General features: G+C 49.5%; 1 protein-coding gene and 1 long non-coding RNA gene across 2 annotated transcripts; one reads left to right on the plus strand and one right to left on the minus strand.

Annotated features, from left to right (window-relative positions):
• Positions 1-11,495: 11,495 nt before the first annotated feature.
• Positions 11,496-14,545, plus strand: LOC119353706. Its single transcript, XM_037620357.1, has 4 exons — positions 11,496-11,676; positions 12,259-12,440; positions 12,795-13,169; positions 13,271-14,545. Exons 2-4 carry the CDS (start codon positions 12,263-12,265, stop codon positions 13,990-13,992), a joined length of 1,275 nt encoding a protein of 424 aa, XP_037476254.1. The 5' UTR covers positions 11,496-11,676; positions 12,259-12,262; the 3' UTR covers positions 13,993-14,545.
• A 2,784-nt stretch (positions 14,546-17,329) lies between these two features.
• On the minus strand, positions 17,330-18,071 carry LOC119359130. Its single transcript, XR_005172385.1, has 3 exons — positions 17,947-18,071; positions 17,770-17,866; positions 17,330-17,401 (listed from the first exon to the last, which is right to left on the minus strand). It is a non-coding gene; the product is annotated as an uncharacterized LOC119359130 (long non-coding RNA).
• Positions 18,072-21,719: the final 3,648 nt, after the last annotated feature.

Here is a 21,719-nt window from a genome sequence, read left to right on the forward strand (position 1 = left end):
GAAAGAAGAGGGAGAAGACTGGTCAAACCTGACTAGTGGGCCCCCTGGACCCACTGTCAGCGACCTCGTGTCTGTCCACGTGGTTAAGTGGAGGCGTAAAGCCTCAAGTACGCCTCCTCTATACCAAAAGCGTATTTCTATCTGAACCGTTTTCTTTTCTGTTTTATTTTAAATAACAGATTTGACCAAATCTTTGACTGGCTATAACTTTTTAAATATAACTCCAAATGGGTTGGTTCTTTTTCCTACCTTCCTCATATTTGATCTAGTTTATTTTAAGATTTATTTGAAAAAATTTCAAACAACTTTTTGGTTCTGTTTTTAAAATGTGTGTTAATTCAAATATATTTTTAAATAGGATTTTGGGAGAGAGAAGAAACTTTCAAAAGTTTTGGAGTGCACCCTGCCTTTCCACACATTGAAGGCAATCATTCTGAACCCCGGCATAATATTTTGGTGTGATCGTTGATACCTTTATAACACCACCGCATTTCGAAGGACTTGTTATTTCATGTGATATGATCATATGCATGGGTGCATGTTGTTGATTTCCATGCTGTTGGAAACGGACACACTTGTGATGATAATCACCCTCTTATGCCTTGCATGCATACCGGCAGGAACCCGGGAAAACCTCTGCCTTGGGTAGGCTTGAGTTTGTCGCCGGTCTCCGTCGGGACGGTTATGTCTGGTATGGCATGGTAAGGTGATATGAGAGGTGACTCTGTTGGATGAGAATATATTTGTCATGCTAATCATGAAGGGAATACTTGAACCTCCTGAGTCGACCGTAGATCGAGTCTTGTTCCAGTAACCCCCATACTTGTTTCGTACTACCACTCGTCTCTACAGCAAGTAGAGTACGGTTCAGTAAGTTGTCAACCTCTTTCCAGCACACACCGTATAGAGAGGCCATGGTGGAAGATACCGGTTGTAGCTGGTAGGCAGGCCACCTGGTCCGGGGGCATGGGTGTTTCCGGTTGGGACCGAGAGGGGAGGCCACCCCTTAGAGCGCGCGATATAAATTTGATCCCATGCTACGCGAGGTTGTAGCCTCCCCACTTAAAGTTTGATTAACAGGTGTCGTGGGTGATTCCAGACACGTGTGAGATAAGCTGGTGTGTGCAAGTTAGGTGTGTTTTCAACAGAAAGACCGTAGACGGAATTAGTCCTGCTGGACTAGAGAAATCCGTTACTCGTGGGTAAAGAGTACACCCTCTGCAGAGAATAAACCTATTCGAATAGCCGTGTCCATGGTTAAGGATTACAGTCTGGGATGGGTCAAGTGTCGGTCTTAGCGTCGGTCTTCGGAGGTGAAACTGTTAATCCAGAAATGGAATTACTACTTGTGACTTGTGATAACTATGATTATTATTATTGTTGACTAACCCATGATATTATTGTTATTATCGTGTATCTCTGGGATGGTTCTACCTCCGGGATATTCACTATGATTGTTTCTTTTAAAGCCCTTTATGTGGCGTCGCTCAGACGCCCGACTGTGGCATTTCTTTTAAAGCCCTTTATGTAGCGTCGCCCAGACGCCCGACTGTGGCATTTCTTTTAAAGCCCTTTATGTGGCATCGCCCAGACGCCCGACTGTGGCATTTCTTTTAAAGCCCTTTATGTGGCGTCGCCCAGACGCCCGACTGTGGCATTTCTTTTAAAGCCCTTTATGAGGCGTCGCTCAGACGCCCGACTGTGGCATTTCTTTTAAAGTCCTTTATGTGGCGTCGCCCAGACGCCCGACTGTGGCATTTCTTTTAAAGCCCTTTATGTGGCGTCGCTCAGACGCCCGACTGTGGCATTTCTTTTAAAGCCCTTTATGTGGCGTCGCTCAGACGCCCGACTGTGGCATTTCTTTTAAAGCCCTTTATGTTGCGTCGCTCAGACGCCCGACTGTGGCATTTCTTTTAAAGCCCTTTATGTGGCGTCGCTCAGACGCCCAACTGTGGCATTACTTGTTATTTATTTCAATTTTTTTTATACTACCATGTTATTGCAATTTATTAAATAACTTGCTTGCACGCATCCGAGATTTATTTATCTTTTGTGACTGACGTCATGAGCATAAAATACTTTTCAGCACATCATTGTTATATTATACCTGTGTTCATAATGTTTGCGAGTACATTCAAAGTACTCACTGGCTTGTCCCTGGCTATTGTCTTGGCCAGATTTTTCTTGCTCGGAGAGGAGCGACGCGATGCCAGCCCCGGAAAACCGGTCGTGACATTTTTGCACATCGACACAAAAGCGGCCAGATAGACTATGGTGTTTGGGGTGAAATGGTGGAGTTGAGCCCCAAAGAAGTTCAAAAAACCCCGGAAGAAAGGATGGGGAGGCAGTGAGAATCCGCGATCTACGTGGGTGGCGAGGAGAACACACTCACCCTCCCTCGGCTGCGGCTCGGTTTCGTTCCCCGGGAGCCGTGCTGACTTGTGGGGGATCAGTCCCCCCTCCACCAGGTCGTCGAGGTCGTCCTGGGTGATTGTCGAGCGGATCCAGTCGCCCTGGATCCAGCCCACCGGCAGGCCGGATCTCGACGAGGATCCGCCCCGGCTGGTCCGCTTGCCCTTCGCCTTCGTTGTCGCCTTCTTCGCGCGTTCCAGCGCCACCGTCCTCTCCTTCCCCATGGCGGCGGGTCGAGCTCGAGTAAAGGTCCGGCGACGAGGGCGGAAGCGAGCGTGGCGGAGAGATTGAGAGAAGAAGAAGAGAGAATGGGAGCGCACGGGGCAGAGGCCTGGTCCAAGGCCTTTTATAAGGCCGTCATCCGAGTGACTGACTGGTGGACCCAGGCGATCTAAACAAATCCCGCAACAGTCGCGCGCGCAATATGTGGTGAAAAAGGTGGCGCTGGGATCGAGGAGACTTGCCTAATCCGTCCCGATAACCTCGGTTCCGTCCGTCTGGCGCACTTCCCAAAATTTGAATCCTGCGAGATCCGCGGAGAGCAGAACAACCTGTCAGACTGAAGACAAACATCCTCTACATCATCATTCGGAATCCTACCATGAGAATTCACTCGACAAAAACCAAGAATGGACCAAGGCGACTGAGAAAGGAGTCGACGTCCTCACCTCAACTCATTGTTCCAGAATAAGATATACTCGTAGCACAAAGAATGGGTCGGAAGTTTTCCCAACTCTTTCCCCACTCAAACCCTGAACCATTCGGGGGCTAATGATGAAGCTATGTACCTAGGGTAGGGTCATGGATCTGTCCAACATACCCTCCACAAGGACATCTCTACATAGAATCAGAAGCAGTCGAAGAGAAAACATCATCCACTCGACCATGAAGATGTGCTCACTCGACTTCCTTGAAGACACTCGACCACCAGGAGATGAGAAGCCCTCCACTCTGCAATGGTTGTGACTTAAACCATAGCTTTATGGGCATTTATAACACTTTATTGTAGACATTACCAGTAACGCCCCACCTTTATGAACATTGAACCCTGTGTAACGGAGGGGAGCTAGGGTCCTGGCGCACTCTATATAAGCCACCCCCCTCCTGTGGGACAAGGGTTCACACTTTTGTAAACTCACACACACATATAATCCAGTCAACTGCCTCAGGGCACTGAGACGTAGGGTTGTTACTTCCTCGAGAAGGGCCTGAACTCGTAAAACTCGTGTGTACAACTACTCCATAGCTAGGATCTTGCCTCCTCATACTTACCCCCATTCTACTGTCAATCTTAGATCCACGACACATGGGCACCCGGACGAGGCCCGAGGACGCCGGCGGCGTTGGGAGGAACCCAACCGGGGCGCGGCGACGGGAGGGCCATGCCATACAGGGCGAAGTACCCAGTGAAGGGCGCCGACAGGGACACCTGGTGACCGCGCGCAGAGTAGTCACCGCGTCCACGGCCACGACCTCGGCCATGGCCGCGGCCACGGTCACCGCGACCGCGATCAGAGTGCGGCTGTGCGGGAGGGGCCGGGGCGCGGTCGGAGGGAGGCCAATCGGAGTAGGAGCCGCTCGGGGCGCGATCGCCGGAGCTGCGCAAGCCGAAGCCAGAGCCGCTGGCCGGGCCGCGGTCACCGCCAGGAAGAGCGAAGGCCGAAGCGCTCTCTTCGGCGGCGCGCTGCGCCTGAGATTCCTCGGCCAGAACCACCCGTGAGAGGACGGTGTCGAACGGGAGGCCCTGGTCACCGAGGACGACGCGGATGGTGTCGAGGCGCTTGTCAAGGCCGTGGAGAAACTGAGTGGTGAGGTCGGTCTCAGTGACGGCGTGGTCGATGTCGGCGAGGCCATCGGGGAGGAGCTTCATGCGGCGCGCATATTCGGCCACGGGGAGATCACCTTGCTTGAGGTTGCGATATTGCCGGTTGAGGATCATGTATCGGGCATCGCGATTGGCGAGGAAGAAGTCACGGATCTTCTTCTAAAGGGCATAGGTGGTGGTGGCGCCGACGACGTGGTCGACCATGGGGTCCGCGAGAGTGGCGTAGATCCAGAGGGCGACGTGGGCATCAAGCTCGTGGTAGGAAGCGTCGGCGTTGGGGGGAAGCGGGTGCTCGATGAGGAAGAGGACGCCGTAGCGGATCAGCACCATGAGGAAGAAGGACTTCCACTTGTGGTAGTTGTGGTCGGCCGGGTTGAGGAGAAATTTTATGTGGTGCGTGATGTGGTCGGAGAAGATGGGGTGGCGAGAAGCAGGCGGCGGCGCAGGAGCCGGCGGAGCGGAGGTGAAGAGGGGGGCGAACTGAGATCCGGAAGAGCCAGTGGTGCCCAGAGAGGGAGATGGGCTGGTCCCGAAGACAAACGGCGGCGATGAGGCCGCAGAGGTGGCCGAGGCGGTGTGGGCGACGGTGGCGAGGTGCCGGAGCGGGGAGCCGCGGAGGAAGAGGAGTCGGGCTCGGGCATGGGACTGGATATCTGATACCAAGTTGGAAACTATTCTCATTGATTGACACAGGTGTTACAGAGTACAACATATGTAGAGAGTGAGGAGTTGCCAAACGCCCCTACAATCGTGGCACGCAGGTCAGGCGTTGCTGGACTCGGTCACACAGATTACAATGGTGATACGAAATACATACGCTAACAGACTAGAGGGAGGGGGGGGGTGTGATTGGAGACTACAAATCCCCGCAAAAAAAAAGGAGACTACAAATGTTAGTTTAATTGCCGATTTTAGGGATAATGCGGATAAAGTTCAAATTTTAGCTTAATTACCATTGTCCTTATGATAAACTTAGAAACTCTCATTATCAGTAACAACGTTGTCATCAACACCTAAATGACATCAAGGGTTAAATGCACTTTCAGTTTGCAAATTACTCTCTGAAATACATATTTTGAAATTGAAATGCATCTTCTGAAAATGAAAAATATGGTATAGATTATTTCACTGTGTGAAACAGATAATTTTAAGCAAATGTTTTCAACAGTATTGCTTCCCATCTTACGGTTGATAGATCCACTAAAGCACAATAAGATGACCTGACAAAAACACGATGCAACATAAACTGTCGTCCCATCACCATTTTAAAACACAGAGAAGAGATCCTGCAACTTAATCAACTTTCTGTCTTTCTCCTCGGTGCCTAGGATTTCAGGATGGTGCGCACGGGGAGCAAACTCTCCACGAAGACGTCGGCGGTGGCGCCACTCATCCGCTGCCCGCTCTTGTGCTGGAATACCAAGAAAGCACCATCGTCACTACCGCCGCCAACGTCGTAGGAGCATAGCGACCCGTCGGCGCACTTCATGATCAGCCTCCTGCCGCTGCGTACGAACAGCGGCCTGGGGATGTGCCGCACGCTGCCGTTCAGCTCGAACCTGTACCTGTGGATCCACTCGTGCTGGTCGTGGCCGCCGTCGGGGAGCACCCACAGGTCCATGTTCACCCCGCCGTCGCCGCACCACTGCCCAGCGGGCACCAGTGACGCGCAGAGCTGCCCCTCGAGCTCGGAGAGCGACGCCACCGCGTCGTCGACCGCGGGGAGGTCGATGTGGCGCAGCTGGTAAGTCGAAAGGTCGAAGCCGAAGACAAAGGGTGCCCCCAAGAAATTAGCAACGTAGTACACCACGCCGGCGATGTGCACGCCGCCATCGCTCGGGCAGAAGCTCACATCCCACACTCCCACCTCCCGCCACATGCGGCTGAGGCCCCGGCCGCCGCGGTCACCGAGGGCGCAGACCTCGCACGTGACGTGCGGGGCGCTGGAGTAGGGCACGCGGATGTCGAAGCGCATCACCTTGTACTCGCCGGTCGACGGGCAGCGTCCGAGGCAGTACCAGGGGAGCTGGTCGGCTCCCGTCCTCGTGCGGCGGTCGCGGACGAAGTTGTCATTGTCACCGCCAAGACGGAAGCAGTCGCCGGTAGCCGGGTTGATGTGACGCCCCGAGACCCATGCGTCAGGTGTCTTCCAGTTATTCGTGTTGTTGCGTTGTCATTCGTTTGCATGTTGCATCTTGCCATGTTATCATCCGCATTGCATCATCATGTTTCAAAACTTGCATCCGTTCGGGTTCCTTCGTTCTCTCCACTGTCCGTTCTGAGTCCAACCACACTCGCACGCGCCCGCGGCATGTTCGAAATATTATTTTATAATTGGCCGAAAAATGTTCTCGGAATGGGATGAAATTTGACGTGTAGTCTTATTATAGCTTAGATAGACCGTCTGTCAAGTTTTATTGCATTTGAAGTTCATTTGACGCCCCAGCGGATAATTATAGCGGCAGTATAGCCGGTCATACGTCAGACGGTTTCGGTCCCCGAAACTGCCGTCGGGTCTCTCCTTCTCTTCTCTCCTCTTACCCCAAGGCCTCTCTTCACAGCCCTCTTCCACTCTAACCAGCCCACCTAGTCCATCCACCTACCCCTCTTTGCGTCCGGAGCCGTCCGATGCGATCACATGGTCTGAAAACCCCTCTTTGCACACTGCACCGACCCCTCACATGCGCGTCCGAAACTTCCCCGGACCCGACACGGACAGTCGTCATCGTTGGATCCGGATCATCCCCAAACATCTATAAAACGTCACAGTTTCTTATTTGGACTCCCCACCTATTTATTTCTCGGTCGCCCGATTATGATCGGAGGGACCAAATAGTCTCACTTGAACCATCTACTATATATATCTGGACAAACCCTAGCCCTAGATGTCCCATCCATCAAATCCTCCTCCGCCGCCACTCCACCAAATTCCCCTCGGGATCCATACCGAGCCAACCATCTCTCCACGTCCCCGATCCATCCACCAACCAGCATCGCCTCCGACCAAGTCTCTTGTTTTCCGCCGCCACCCGTCGCATCTTCCTCGGGATCCATCCTGATCCCGCAGCCAATCCTCCACCTCTCCTCGAATTCATCCATCGGCCAACCAAATCCCGCCACCTCCCTCACCGACTCTGGACACGCACGCGGATCCGGCCGTCTCTCGCCATGCCCGCGCCATCCCCATCCCCGGCGTCGTTCACGCCTCTAGCCTCGCTCCCAGCCTCCCGCAAGCAGAGGCCCCGCGAACCTCTCGCTCCCTCGAGCTCGCCGCTCCTCCCGATCCAACGCGCCCTCCGGCGACCACGACCCCGACCAGACGAAGCCTTGCCATCCCTAGCCTCCCCCTCGCCATCCCTCTCTCTCCCGTTGCTAAACTCTTTCCCTTTCCCTGTGTTCTTCACGCAGGAGCTACAGTAGGCCATGGCGCCCTCTTTTTCCTCGCCGGAGCACCGCGTCGCCCGCGCGTTCCCATGCTTCAACAGAGCACGGCGCCATGCCTGCCTCCTTTGCCTCGTGCTCGTTCACCGCCGCCAAGTTCGTGCTGCCATGCCCCGCCGCTGCTGCTGCAAGTCCCGCTCCGTCCCAGCCTCTTCCCCGCCGTCCTGGTCTTCTCCTCGCTCCCAGACCTCCTCGTCGAACCTCGCCGGAGTTCTTCCATGACGCCAGCAACAGCAGCAGCCGCTGCACCCTCTCGCCGCCGTTTTTGCAGGAGCCTGCCGCCCATGGAGCTCCTGAAGGTTCCCGTCGCATCCGCCTCATTCCAGGGAGGGACGCCCTCGCGCCACGCCATCGCCCGGATTAGCCACCCATCGCCGGAGTTACTCGCTGGACCTCTGCACCCGCCGGCCTCCCTGCTTCTACTGCTTCCTGCATCGGTCATCGCCGTCTTGCTGCTGCATCGAGCCGCTCCAAGCCGCCGCTGCAACCCTTGCTTCGAGCGACAGAGCACAACGGGTCATGCCCGCGTTGACCAGTCGCCTCGCTCATCCAATGCCTCGTCCCGCTCCTCGCTGGTTGACCGCGACCACGCCTAGGCCGCATCTCGCGCAAGGCCCAGCCGCGCCCCTTCAGCCATCCAGCCCACCAGATCCGAGCCACGGCCCATGGTGAGGCCAACTCCAACGCCTCCTGTGTTTTTTTTCTTTCGCTGTTGGGCCAGTAGTTTCGGTCCATGATGTTTTCTTCCCCATGGTGATTCCATCTTTTATCCAGAGACTAGCAGTTTTACAGAAAATCCCCTGTTGTTCATGCATATCATATCTCACAAAATATGCATCATATCTAAAAACTTCAAATATGAAAAATGCTTAGAATTGCATCTAGATTCATAATATCCAACTTTCATACATGTTTGAAATGTTTAAAATGTTGTTTGATTAAATTTGCTCTAATAATATGCTAAAATGATTTAATTCATAACTAAATAACCGTAGCTCCATTTTAAATAAACTTTATATGTAAATGGGGTAGAAAAATGCCTAGTTTAACATAATGGCATCAATTTGCATGTTTAACAACTTTAAAATATGGTTTAGGGCAGAACAGTACCAAACCTAATATATGCATATGAGGATTTTCCGGAATTGTTGTTTGTTATTTCCGGCCTCATTTAAACTTGCCTAGATAGGTAGTTTTCATATGCTTCACCTCTTGCCATGCTAATCAACATTTAATATTGTTGAGTACCTAAACAAGAGAGAACTCAATAAGTCATGTGGTGTTTCGTCAATATGCAACTCGTTGCATATTGAGCTCCACTTAATTTGTAGTATTGTTTGTGCACTTTGCCATGCCATACCTCATTAAATCGAACATGCATCATACTTGGTTGTGCATCATGCCATGTTTATGTGATGGTTGTTTACTATGTTACTTGCTTCTTTCTGGGTAGCTTCTCTCGCTAGCTTCGGTTCTGTTCCGGAGTTGTGAAGATTCATTCGACTACATCTGTTTGTCTTCTTCATGGACTCGTTCTTTTTCCTTGCAGGATTTCAGGCAAGATGACCATACCCTCGAAATCACTTCTATCTTTGCTTGCTAGTTGCTCGCTCTATTGCTATGCCGCGATACCTACCACATGCTTTATCATGCCTCCCATATTGCCATGTCAAGCCTCTAACCCACCTTGTCCTAGCAAACCGTTGTTTGGCTATGTTACCGCTTTGCTCAGCCCCTCTTATAGCGTTGCTAGTTGCAGGTGAAGATGAAGTTTGTTCCTTGTTGGAACATGGTTATTGTTGGGATATCATTATTAATATATTGTTTACTTTAATGCATCTATATACTTGGTAAAGGGTGGAAGGCTCGGCCTTCTGCCTGGTGTTTTGTTTCACTCTTGCCGCCCTAGTTTCCGTCATACAGGTGTTATGTTCCTTGATATTGCATTCCTTACGCGGTTGGGTTATAATGGGAACCCCTTGACAGTTCACTTTGAATAAAACTCCTCCAGCAAGGCCCAACCTTGATTTTACCATTTGCCACCTAAGCCTTTTTCCCTTGGGTTCTGCAGACTCAAGGGTCATCTTTATTTTGAACCCCCGGACCAGTGCTCCTCTGAGTGTTGGTCCAACCTGTCAGCAGCCGGTGACAACCAGCGGCAACTCTGGGTTGGCCTACCGGAATCTTCGACAATCCGGTGTGCCCTGAGAACGAGATATGTGCAGCTCCTATCGGGATTTGTCGGCACATTCGGGTGGCTTTGCTTGTCTTATTTTACCATTGTCGAGATGTCTTGTAACCGGGATTCCGAGTCTAGTCAGGTCTTCCTGGAAGAAGCAATATCCTTTGTTGACCATGAGAGCTTGTGATGGGCTAAGTTGGGACACCCCTACAGGGTTTGAACTTTCGAAAGCCATGCCCGCGGTTATGGGCAGATGGGAATTTATTAATATCCAGTTGTAAAAAACTTGACACTTAACTTAATTAAAATGTATCAACCGCGTGTGTAGCCGTGATGGTCTCTTTCCGGCGGAGTCCGGAAAGTGAACACGGTTTTGGAGTTATGTTTGTACGTAAGTAGTTTCAGGATCACTTCTTGATCACTTCTAGTTCACGACCGTTGCTCTGCTTCTCTTCTCGCTCTTATTTGCGTAAGTTAGCCACCATATATGCTAGTGCTTGCCGCAGCTCCACCTCACTATCCTTTTTTCCCTACCCATAAGCTTAAATAGTCTTGATCTCGCGGGTGTGAGATTGTTGAGTCCCCGTGACTCACAGATTACTTCCAAAACCAGTTGCAGGTGCCGATGATGCCAGTGCATGTGACGCTACCGAGCTCAAGAAGGAGCTCGATGAAGACCGTGTTCGTTGTGTTGTTTCGTTTCTAGTTGATCAGTAGTGGAGCCTAGTCGGGGCGATGGGATCTAGCATTAGGGGTGGTCTTTCTTTTATTTTGGTTCGACTTTGATTGTATTCTGGATGATGTAATGCTATTTTTATGTATTGTCTGAAGTGGTGATTGTAAGCCAACTCTTTATCCCTTTCTTATTCAGTATATAGGATGTGTAAAGATTACCTCTTTTGCGACATGCCTACTATGCGATTATGCCTCTAAGTCATGCTCCGACACGTGGGAGATATAGCCGCATCGTGGGTGTAACAGTTGACTAGCTCGGCCCCGCCGAGTCCGTTCCGAAGGCAGGCGAGGGGGCCGCAGCAGTTCTGCACGCCGTAGCCCTCCGTGGGCTCTGCCCTCCATCGGCGCAGCGCCAGCCTCGCCGTCCTGTTCTCGTCGACGATCCTACCCAGGAAGCGGGCGGCGCCGTCGAAGAGGAGGATGGAAGGGTACCTCGAGCGCGCGGCTGCGGCATGGTCACGCACGAAGGAGGGGCTAGAGATCATGGAGCGCCATCTCCTGCAGACGACCTTGCACCTCGTGGCCGAGGACGGCGGCAGGAGGGTAAGGATCTTGTACAAGGTCAAGTCCGGGAGGCGCTCCGTGGCGTCGTCGTCGGACTCATCGCCGTCGACTGGTGGCATCGGTTCGTCCTCGTCCACGGCGGCCGCCCCGATCTGGCGGGCTGGTTTAGGGTTAGGGTTCCTGTGTGATCGGGCTGCACATTGCTAATCGCTTATTCTGTTTTTAACACCAGCGCACGTGTTTTTTCTTTTTCAGAAATTATCAGCGAACGTGTGGTCTTTTTTTTTCCGATGGAAACCAGCGAACAAGGAAAGGTGTACAGGCCCGTGATGAGACACCTTTCGTGGCCCATTTGGCCCGTCGCAAGTAGCTTCCCCTGCGCTGCACGCCTCTGTTCCCTTCCTCACGACGCAACTGAAGCCGTCGTCTTCGTACTCTTCTTCCTCCCCAGATCTTCCTCCACTACCGTTACCTCGTTTCTCCCCCTCTCCCGCACGGCAGCGTCGTTGCCCACCAAACTCCTCACTCCACCCGTGGAATCTCGCCTACTTTCCCGGCTCAGATCCGAGCTTATACGGTACGGGGAGCCTCGCCTTCCCCCCCTGGTCTGTCTTTCGAAGTTCACATTCAGATATTTTAGCTGTCGTCCTAGTTTCGCTAGTGTCTTGCTGAGCTACTTTAGTTGTAGCAGTACTTCCTTCGTCCGAAAAAGCTTGTCCCTCAAATGGATGTATCTAGCACAAGTTTGAGACAAGCTTTTTCGGATGGAGGGAGTAGTAGTTTATTCGCGGAGAATCTCTGAATTGTGTGAGTTTTTTTTTTTTTTTTGTCGATTGGTACGGTGGTCTCGGTTTCTTGGCGTCGTAGCAACTCAAATTGACTCGTAATTTGCGACGGATTCATGTAAACTGCCATTTCCGTTGTTGGGTGTGGAATATGCCCTGTTCATGGGTTTCTTTATAGCTCCATTTCCCATAAATTTTGGTTCATGGCTTATGAACAACTTTCAGTATACGCTAGTTTTGTACTCTGTTATGGCTGCTATTGGTTTGTTCCATGTGTGTGTATGCGTGTTTTGAACTAATTAATCATGTTTGCACACAGGCTTCGATGTCTTATTTGTGTAACACCATGCTATCTGTTGCTCATCCTGTTACAGCGAAATGGTGATCCTTTGTGCTGGCCAACCTGCTCCTTCGGTTCATTCTGAATTTCTGTCTCGATGGTTATCACTCAACAGCCCCAAAATGCCTTACGCTCTGAACTCAACCGCAAGGAAAATCAGAAAGCAAAACAGACATCGGCGGATGATCACTTTTGCAAAAAGTTCTTCATTACAAGGTATTTCTCATAGGAACTAAGCAAACCATCCCATTCAGTAGCTAAACTAGATTTCGCCTGCTTTTAGATGCTGGAAATTTACAGTAGTTCCTTTGGAAGCAATATATTCTTTGGAAATTTCACAGTGAATCATGTAAATCGTGATTCGAGTAAATGTTCTTGTATTTGCCCAGATCTTCGGATGCTCTTAATGGCCTAGCCTTCAGCAAATGTTGTGTAGCAATACGATTCACTTGTTATGCCATGCCCTCTGTTATGATGTAAATTCTGAATTTGTGGCTGAACCTATACTTATTCTTGTTAACATTCAGAGCATAAAATTATTGAATTTCTACCTTTCATTGCATTGTCCAGATTCCGTGGCATCTGTAAAGCCATCTCGTCTTCTGCCCACGGTGGAACCAAAAACATTTCCCAATAGTGTCCCTGATGAGATACTATCGAAACTCAGATTGGAAGAATCTGATGCCTTTTACATACTAGAGCTGTGCACAAGTAGAGAACTTAGTTCCTCTTTGCTAGATAAGAACTCAGCGATCTTAATCTGCTTAATTGATGTCGATGGTGACTCCTTGTTACAAAGAGTACCAGCAATCTATGGTGACCAACCTTCACATGGCACCAAGGCATCACAATTCCTCCCCTTTCAAAGTGGTTCAGTTGATATCATCACCTTTAAAGGTCCCAAATTGCAGACAATCAAAGAAATCTGGATCGGCCTTGAATCAGGTACACTATCCACCTAGTTGTCTGTTCTGCGCATATATGTGGCCGGTGCTTACTAATACTAGTGTACCCTTCATTTTCACAATATTACCGTTGAAGATCAGGTTCATGGAGATTAGATGGTTTAAGTTTGAAAGTGATCCATGGAGCACGGAATACACCTGAAGATCTTGAGGGAACACTTGGGCTCAAGTTCAGCGGTTTACAGTACACGTTCGACAAGCTCGGTGCGCTGCTTGGTGAGGATGGAGCTTCAGTAGTGGAAGCAAGGCCAATTGCTGTGACTGACTTCTCAGGAATTAGCATTTCTGATCTTCAAGAGGGGCAGTTATCCTCAGCAAGGACAGACTCGAGCATTAAGGAATTGAAGGAAGATGGACTGAGAGAGTATGCTGATCTCAAGCAATCCTTGCTGCTTTACGACATATCTATTGTTATAACAGGTTTCTCTGCCTTCACTCTGGCTTCGAATGATGGAGCCGCCTACTCATTCCTCGTCGGCGGGATTGGAGGGTTCCTGTATCTATTGCTGCTCCAAAGATCTGTGGACGGGTTACCGGCAATTAGTTCTCCTTCAGAAGCGAGCAGTTCAGAGCCCAGTATGAACTTCAGCGGCGTAAGAAGGCCATGGTTGATATTGTCGATTGTAATGGTTGCTGGGGCTGTTGCACTGAAGTACGGTGCTGGTGGTGACAGCTTCGAGCTGACTCCGACTGAGCTATTTGTTGGCGCCGCAGGGTTCTTGGCGAACAAGGTTGCTGTTCTTCTGGCAGCATTCAAACCCTTGCAAAGTAATTTGGAGAGCGACGATAGATCTGTGGACTGAGCTTCTTGAGGACATTGCTCTGAATATACTAGCATAATGTTAAAAAAGGGGGTAAAATTTAACAGATGTAGCCTTTCGTAGTAGCTCGACAGCATTCAAGATCTTAAGCTAAGTATGGAAAGTGCAGGGGATCAGCCCAGAGGCAGAATTGAAGAGCGTGTGCTTGTAACTTGAGCCTACTAGTAACTTCATTCCATCAGCATGCACAACCACAGAAATTCATCCCTTAGCATTCTTTTGAGTCAGTCAAGAACAGATGGTCTGGTTGATAAAATCATAAAATACATTTCTGGCCGTGACACCTGGAGATACCAGATACCTCAAATGGTTCAAATGTTCATTCTGGTGAGATGGTTTGGTTACTAACTCCAAACTTATGATATTAATAGCATTACCATATGGTATATCGATGTAAATAAATTAATCGACTGTCCCGGGCAATTGGGCTGCTAGGTATTACAATACAGATGTCTGCATAGAAAGTGGAGTTATATTTGTCATATGTGGAATGTTCTTACGATTGGAAATATAGATGAATTTTCAGTGTGTTAAATTTATATTTGTGAATTATACTTGACATTGAAATATGATATTAGTGATATATTTCACCAATATCAGTTTCAGACACTAAAGAGAGCAGATTCACAAATATCATATTTCAAAAGTATGATTTCACTCAATTAAAAAACACAAATTTCAAAAAATGATTTTAAATAGATAACATTTTCTAAACAACAAATTTCAAATATTTCACATGGAAATCTGCTTCATATATATGAAAACTGATTAGACTCATTTAGAAAAAAAATGATTTTACTCATTTCAAAAAACAAATTTCACTCGTTTTAAAAGAATGGTTTCACTCATTCTGAAATACTGATTTCACTCATTCAGAAAATAATTTCACTCATTTTAAGAAACTGATGTTTGTGAAATATAACTGACATCTAAATGAATGGAATGAAATAAGCAACTTCTCGAAAAAATCATTGAAATAAGCAGCTTCACAAATATCAAATTTCAATTTCAGCTATATTTCACAGGATTGAGTGAAATGAGTGGACTTTAAACGTTGAAATTTAAACGTGTTTGAAATGTATCCAAGCTTTGTCCTCAAGGTCTTGGCGCTAGGAGTTCAAATATATAAGAACAAAATGGAAAAGATAGTATAGTTTAGAATATATGAATGATTGAAGTAAAATCATGTTTGAGAAAAAGCAAGAGAGATAATTCTATAAGGGCATCTCCAATACTGACTCACAAATTTGCCTCGGCGGTGAGGCTTGGGGCGCCACATTGTCATGTGCTGGTTGTTGATGTGGGCATGGGCATCCGCGGCGCAATGTAGTCCGACATCGACGCCTCATTTGCGATGTTTTCCTCGAGCCAGGCTAGCTCATGCTGCCCACTTGTCGATGCCGATCTCCTAGGCGTCATGAGTGAAGGTGCGTTGATATATTTTGGTTTGGAGTTTTGTCGTGCTCCGAGGTGTCGGTTATGGGTGTGACGCGGTCTATGTGCTTTGTTCTCTACCTCTTCACCATTCGTAGCTTAAGTTTGGACAAGATGAGTAGTGTGCCGGCGTTGTCGTGGTGGACGTGCTTGTTAACCTCTTGGCGTAACACTGTGCCAAAAGCCGTTGTATCGGTCATCTCGACTCTTTTTTATGAATATATGATACGCTTCAACAGACAACTAGAAAACTTTCTTTTCTTTATCTTTCTTCTCAGTGTTCGCCCGAGACTCGAAATAGTTAGGAATTAGGAAATGTGATTTTATCAACATCATCCTGCTCTCATTCCTACCAGGCACAAGGTTTGTTAGAGCAACTCCAAAGCGCCGATCCATTTCGTCCGCCTGCGTTCGTTTGGGTTGGCGTGGATAAAAGTGGCGGCCCAACGCGCCGACCTAAACCTAAATCACGTCCGCGTCGCGTCCACGCCGACGCATTTGCGGCTCAAATTTGCGCCCCAAATGCGTTGGCGCGGACGCCGAGCGGACGCTTTGCGCGCCTTCTCGCTATCCGCTGCGTCCCCACATGGCAGCCGTCCAACTACCCGCTGCCCACGCGGTCAGCTTAATTTATGACGACGGGCCCATGCGTCAGCGACGGCGCTCGTCCTTTTTTAAGCCGACAGTGCGGCAGGGCCGTCCTCATCCATACTCGCCGTCCACATCTGCCCACCTTTGCTCCCTCGTCGCCGGCAAACCCTAGCCACCACAACCACAGCGAGATGGGCCTCCGGCGTCAGCGGCAGCAAGGGCAAGTCCCCCGCCACCCCTTTCCCCTCCGAGTTCCTCCCACCTCCGCCGGCGCCTCGCCGGCAGAGGCAGCGCGTCAACGTGCCAGTGCACCAGGCGGAGTGGCACTGGCAGAACCGTCAGCCTCTGCCGTATCCGGACGCGACGCTGCCGCACGACTGGCATCTGGATCCAGATAGAATCCCAGTGCCGGCGGCGCCGCGGACGGCTCGTGCTCACGCGGAGGAGGTGCGGCGCCGGCGGGCGTTGCTGATGCCGGAGCAGCGCCTCGACAAGGCCTACGCAACCGACTCGCCCAACTGGGCGAGGTGGTTCGCCTTCGAGCACGAGGAGGCGAGGCGACGGGGCGTGCGCGAGGTCGACCGGAGGCCAACGCCGCTCGTCGTCCGCGAGGAGGACCAGGCAGCCCTTGCGGCCGTCTACCGGGAGAGCGAGGAGGACGAGCGACGCAGAGCGGAGGTGGCGGAGGCGGAAGAGGAGGCCCGCTACGAGGCGGCAATGGCGCAGGCCCTTGCCCTCCCCGCGGCGGGCGACAGTGTGGTGCCGCCGGTGGCCCCGCCATCCCCCATCAAGCCGGAGCCGGAGCTGCAGCCGGAGCCCGAGCCCGAGCCCATCGCGCGCTCCTCCTGGAATGGAGTGGTGCGCGAGTGGGTGTCGCGCCACCGGTTTGGCTGGGGGCGACGCCGGCGCAGGAGCAGGCGTACCTCGAGATGTGGCGCCAGCGCCGGCTAGCAGAGGAGCGCCGTCGTGGCGAGTACGAGGAGATGCTCGAGCACGACCTCGAGTAGGAGCAGCGCGAGGCCGAGGAGAAGGCGCGCCAGGCCTCGGCTGCACAGGCGGCCGCACACCCCCTCCCCCCTGCCCCGGCACTGCCTGCGTCGGCACAACCCGACATGGCGGCGCTCTGGAATACGACGTTCGCCTGGGCCGGGCCGGCGCCGACGCTCATCGACCTCACGGACCCCGAGGACGACGACGCCGCCGCCTAGGGCAGCGTCCCGCCTCGTAGTTTAGGCTGTTTTTTAAAATGCAAATGTGTGAACGCGTAGACTCTTGCAGGGCCTAGGTATACGCGCTGGGCTGTAGCTTTCATTTTATCTTTAACAGCATCGAGAACGGTGGATACAGGTATCCCCTCATTGATCTCCTAATTTAAAACCATGATTTCATCAATTGACAATGCAAACATACAATGCAGCAAGTTAGTATCTGGAAACTATCAAGACATTAAGGATTTGCGAACCACAAAAATTAGGCCACACACTACCCACAAGTTAACTGAAAGCTTGTGGCCCATCCATCTTAGGGTCACTACCCCCTTAACTAGCACAAAAGGAATGCAATACAGAACAGGTGGTTACTGAAAACTGTCACAACATTCTCCCCCTCATAGAACAGTATAACTAGCACAAACAATGAATTATCCATCACAGAACCAAACAATATGTGGCAAAATTAGCTACAGAACATATGTGAAAATCAAGCAATGAGCAACTTTATATTAATTCAGATAACCTCCTCTGCAACAGCTTCTGGAGAGGGAGGGGGGACAGCTGCTGTAAAAGGATTTGGTCCATCTACTTCAACAATATGAGCTTTTTTTCTCATCCTCCTACACATATACAGAATGAGTTACCTACCAGAATCAGCATTGTAAATAATCAGCATAAGATACTTGCAGAAAGTAAGTACCAGAAACAAGGTATGAGGAAGCTTTGGGCGAGTAAGCTTGGTACGCCTCGACCACTTCCGTGTAGCAGGTACGAAGGGAAGGCTACCGGAACTGTTCTCCATGACGGTCCAGCCTTTGGGCTGCAGTTAAAGCATCCCCACTTTAGAACAGAACTAAACTAGAAAAATAGGCTAGATTGTATAAATAAATTCAGGGCTCCATCGCACAAAACAAATAAATCTGTATAAGAGACTACATAACCAATACGTGATTGCTAAGCTGAGGCCAACGTATTTTCCAAATTCGATGTGGTCTAAAACAGCCGAAGCTCATAATAGGAACAGCGACGCCATTGCCTTCAGATAAGGGAAACACATAAACCACTGACATTCGGCAATCAAATACTCCGTCTGTTCATCAATATACAAGTCTAAACAGACATGCTCGAAATGGCAGTTCCTATAATATTATCAGATGAATAGTGTAACGCAAGAACTCCACAGATGATACAGGGCTGAAGGACACTCGGACGATGGCTAATCCAGCCGTTAGCTGCTGTTTCAGCATTGCCCATGGATGGCGTGATAAGCATGTCGTGCATGTATCGTCTGGTAAATGCCAAGCAGTGCTCAAGTGTAATGTGGTTTAAGAACTCCAAATAGATGGAGGTGCATAGCAAAAATTGCAGACAAATTCGTTAACTCAAATACTGCATGCCTACGTGATTTGTGATTTGGGATTCGAAATCAAAGGAAACAGGTGGAATAAGGGCGGCCACCATAACACGTGAGATGAGATAACAGAAACTGCACAATTTTAGAACTCAGAATCGAGGCAAACAGATGGTTCAGGGCGACTATTACTCGTTAAATCGAACATAGAACATGCGCCCATAGACTAGGTAACTTGAGACCTCAAAATCGCTGGAACAGAAGGAATCAGAGCCCCGATGGCAACCATGAAGCATGATGTCGAGAGGCCACACCGCACCATGCGAGCGTCAACGAAAGCAACCGAAGCGATTTCAGAAGTCGAATTCGATCAAATCAGATGGGTTCGCAGCGCAAATAGCGGCCGCAGGTGAGCATAAACTAGGAACTCGGTGATTTCAGAAGGAAACCGACGGGTTCAGACCGAAATGGCAGAAATCGAACACGCAGCACGCGAGGATTCCGTGGGAAACTCCAGTCAGTTCATGAGAAACAGCGACCACAACGGGTGAAATCCCATGCACTTGGAACTTACCGCCATTGGAGGGGGGGTAGGGGAAGCTGAGGCGGGAGCGCTGAGAGGGTGAAATCTGAGGGTGTGATGTGGAAGGGGAATTTTGGTGAAGAGCAGTGCGGCATGGCTGATTATATAGTCCTGATTCCTTGTGGCGCACGAGAAAATTCGACGTGAGGAGGGAGGAGAATGCAGGTGCGGAGAGGGAATGCTCTGCAGCTAGGAGGGAGGCAATGATTCTCCCGGCGGAAGAGAGAGACGTTCGGGGGCAAAATTTTGGGTTCAAGGGGTTTGGGGCCTTGGGCCGTGAAAATGGAGAGGTGTGGGGGCTTCGCGTAAAAAAGATGAGGAAAACCACGGCCCCGTATCCTTCGCGTAATATATACGCATTAATTATACCTCTTTATCATTCTCAATATACTTCATTAAATATTCTAAGATACCTCAATATGAGTTTTATTAAAAAAATATCATCTACGACGTACTTTTTGTAATATACCTTTTTCATGTACAAATACGTCAGTATATACGTAAACATTTAAAAAATGTAGACTCACATGAATTTTTTCATGAAACTCATTTTGGAATATCTAATAATTCCTAGTGAAGTATATTAAAAATAATAAAGAGGTATAAAAAATTCATCTATGTGGTATATTAAGAGCGGGAATACGTACTCCTAGAAATACACAACTATTTTCCTATATATATATATATATATATATATATATATATATATATATATATATATATAAAGTCTATTAACAACCCAGGGTGAAGAATAAATAATTCTTCACCCTGGTCGTTCCTACCCAGCCAGGCGGTCCGGCTCAAGCCTTACGTAGATTTATTTCCACACTGATGTAAAATTACGGCCGTATAGTTGTGTTTGTACCAAGCGAGTCGGGTCAGATTAGAGTTCATCTACGAGTCCGGGTCGGCCGGGGGCTGGTCCGGGTCTCTGCATATATATGTGCAGCGAATCCTCAGTTTTGTACAATTGTACCTCAGACATTTGACAAGAAAATAAGAAAAACAGAGGGCACGATACGAGCCCAAGCTTTCTTTCTCTCTCTTTTTTTAAAAAAAAATTTTGAGCATCGGTTATTGGGTGAAATCCATCGTGCAAGGCGATGCCCGAGACAGATGAGGAGAAGGTGGTCCGGCTGCAGGCACTTGTGGCGTTTGGCAAGGCGGCGCACCCGGAAGCCATGCGCTACAGCGACATGGAGGAGGAGGACGTGGTGGAGGAGTACCGGCGGGCGGGCAAGCTGCACGCCTATGACCAGGACAAAGAGTGAAAGAAGCGTTTTGTCAGGGTTGCCAAACTCCACCCGTGCTCGTGGGGCAAGCAAATGGTTGAAGAAGACGAGGACGACTTCAAGATAGGGCTTTGTTCATTATTAATCAATGATGAATCTTAGGTTAACTATGTCGGAGTGGGTGTTGCTTAAGTTCGTATTTGTCAGATATGTTTAGCTGGTTAACTCGTCTTTTAATGTTGTTGTTCTACTTAATGGATGTTGTCATCGGCAGTGACATATGTGTGACTTCTTCGTCAATCTTCAGATAGACACTGATAGGAAATGCACGTGTATGTGAACATATATCTCTACTCTGTGTTTCTTAAAAAGAAATACTCTCACGATACTTGATTGCAACAAACTGTTTTTTTATTTTATCCCCTATAATATATGTGCTTCCACTGATTCTGCTAAAATTAGATTGCATCCCACCTTTCTGTCCAACATTATTGGATAAAACTTGGATTCCCCGGATCAGCAGAAGAGAGTGGATCCGGCTTGCCTGCTCCCTCCGCATGCTCCCATCCGTGCTCCCACTTCATTCTACGGCTGTTCTTTTTTCCTTTTCCCTTTCTAATTTAATCATCTCCCCCCTGATTTTAAGGGGGTGGGGCCGAGCCTTATTTTGTTCCAATCAAATCAAGCCACGTATGCGGGAGCACAGATGGGAGCACGCGCAGGGAGCAGGCAAGTATCGTCGTCCGAAGAGAGTGGAGAAGAGAGAAAGGAATGGAGAAGCACGGGCGCTCAGGGCCGTTAAGAAGGAGGCTGCTACATGAGGCCCATCTACAAGCCCACAAGGACGCGGATGGTCGACCATTATCTTATAGCTAGAAAGTAGTGTGTAAGGGCATGTGATGTAGTATTAGCCTTTGGCAGTTATCTCTCCTACCTTCCTTATTTCCCCTTCCTCAAGCACTTCCCCTCGATTTGAACCTCGGCATGACGCCAGTAAACTCCTCCCTCTTGTATCTATGATGAATCCAGTGTGGTAGATTGAGTGAGGGTGTAACAATTGGTATCTAGAGCCAGTCATTCTCCAGGGCGAAGCTAGCAAAATCTAGGGCCCTGTGTCAAACTCTAGAAGAGGCGCACTACTTTAGAAAAAATATCCCAAAGAACAAACAAGCAAGTAAAACGGAATTCTACTAGGTCCGGGCTTGCACCTGATCGACCACAAGTTAGTTCACAAGTCACAGCGACTCGGTTTCTAGAAGAAGGAGGGTGTGGTGTGGAGATTGTAAACTCATGGCCTTGAGTGACGG

Source organism: Triticum dicoccoides, chromosome 2A (assembly GCF_002162155.2).
Source record: "Triticum dicoccoides isolate Atlit2015 ecotype Zavitan chromosome 2A, WEW_v2.0, whole genome shotgun sequence".
NCBI lineage: Eukaryota > Viridiplantae > Streptophyta > Magnoliopsida > Poales > Poaceae > Triticum > Triticum dicoccoides.

Excerpts from the sequence above, each read along its gene's own strand:
- LOC119353706 (XM_037620357.1), top strand. The coding sequence starts at position 12,263 with ATGGTGATCCTTTGTGCTGGCCAACCTGCTCCTTCGGTTCATTCTGAA. Across the intron at positions 12,441-12,794 it reads AAAAAGTTCTTCATTACAAG|ATTCCGTGGCATCTGTAAAG; the intron begins GTATTTCTCATA and ends TGCATTGTCCAG. Across the intron at positions 13,170-13,270 it reads CTGGATCGGCCTTGAATCAG|GTTCATGGAGATTAGATGGT; the intron begins GTACACTATCCA and ends GTTGAAGATCAG.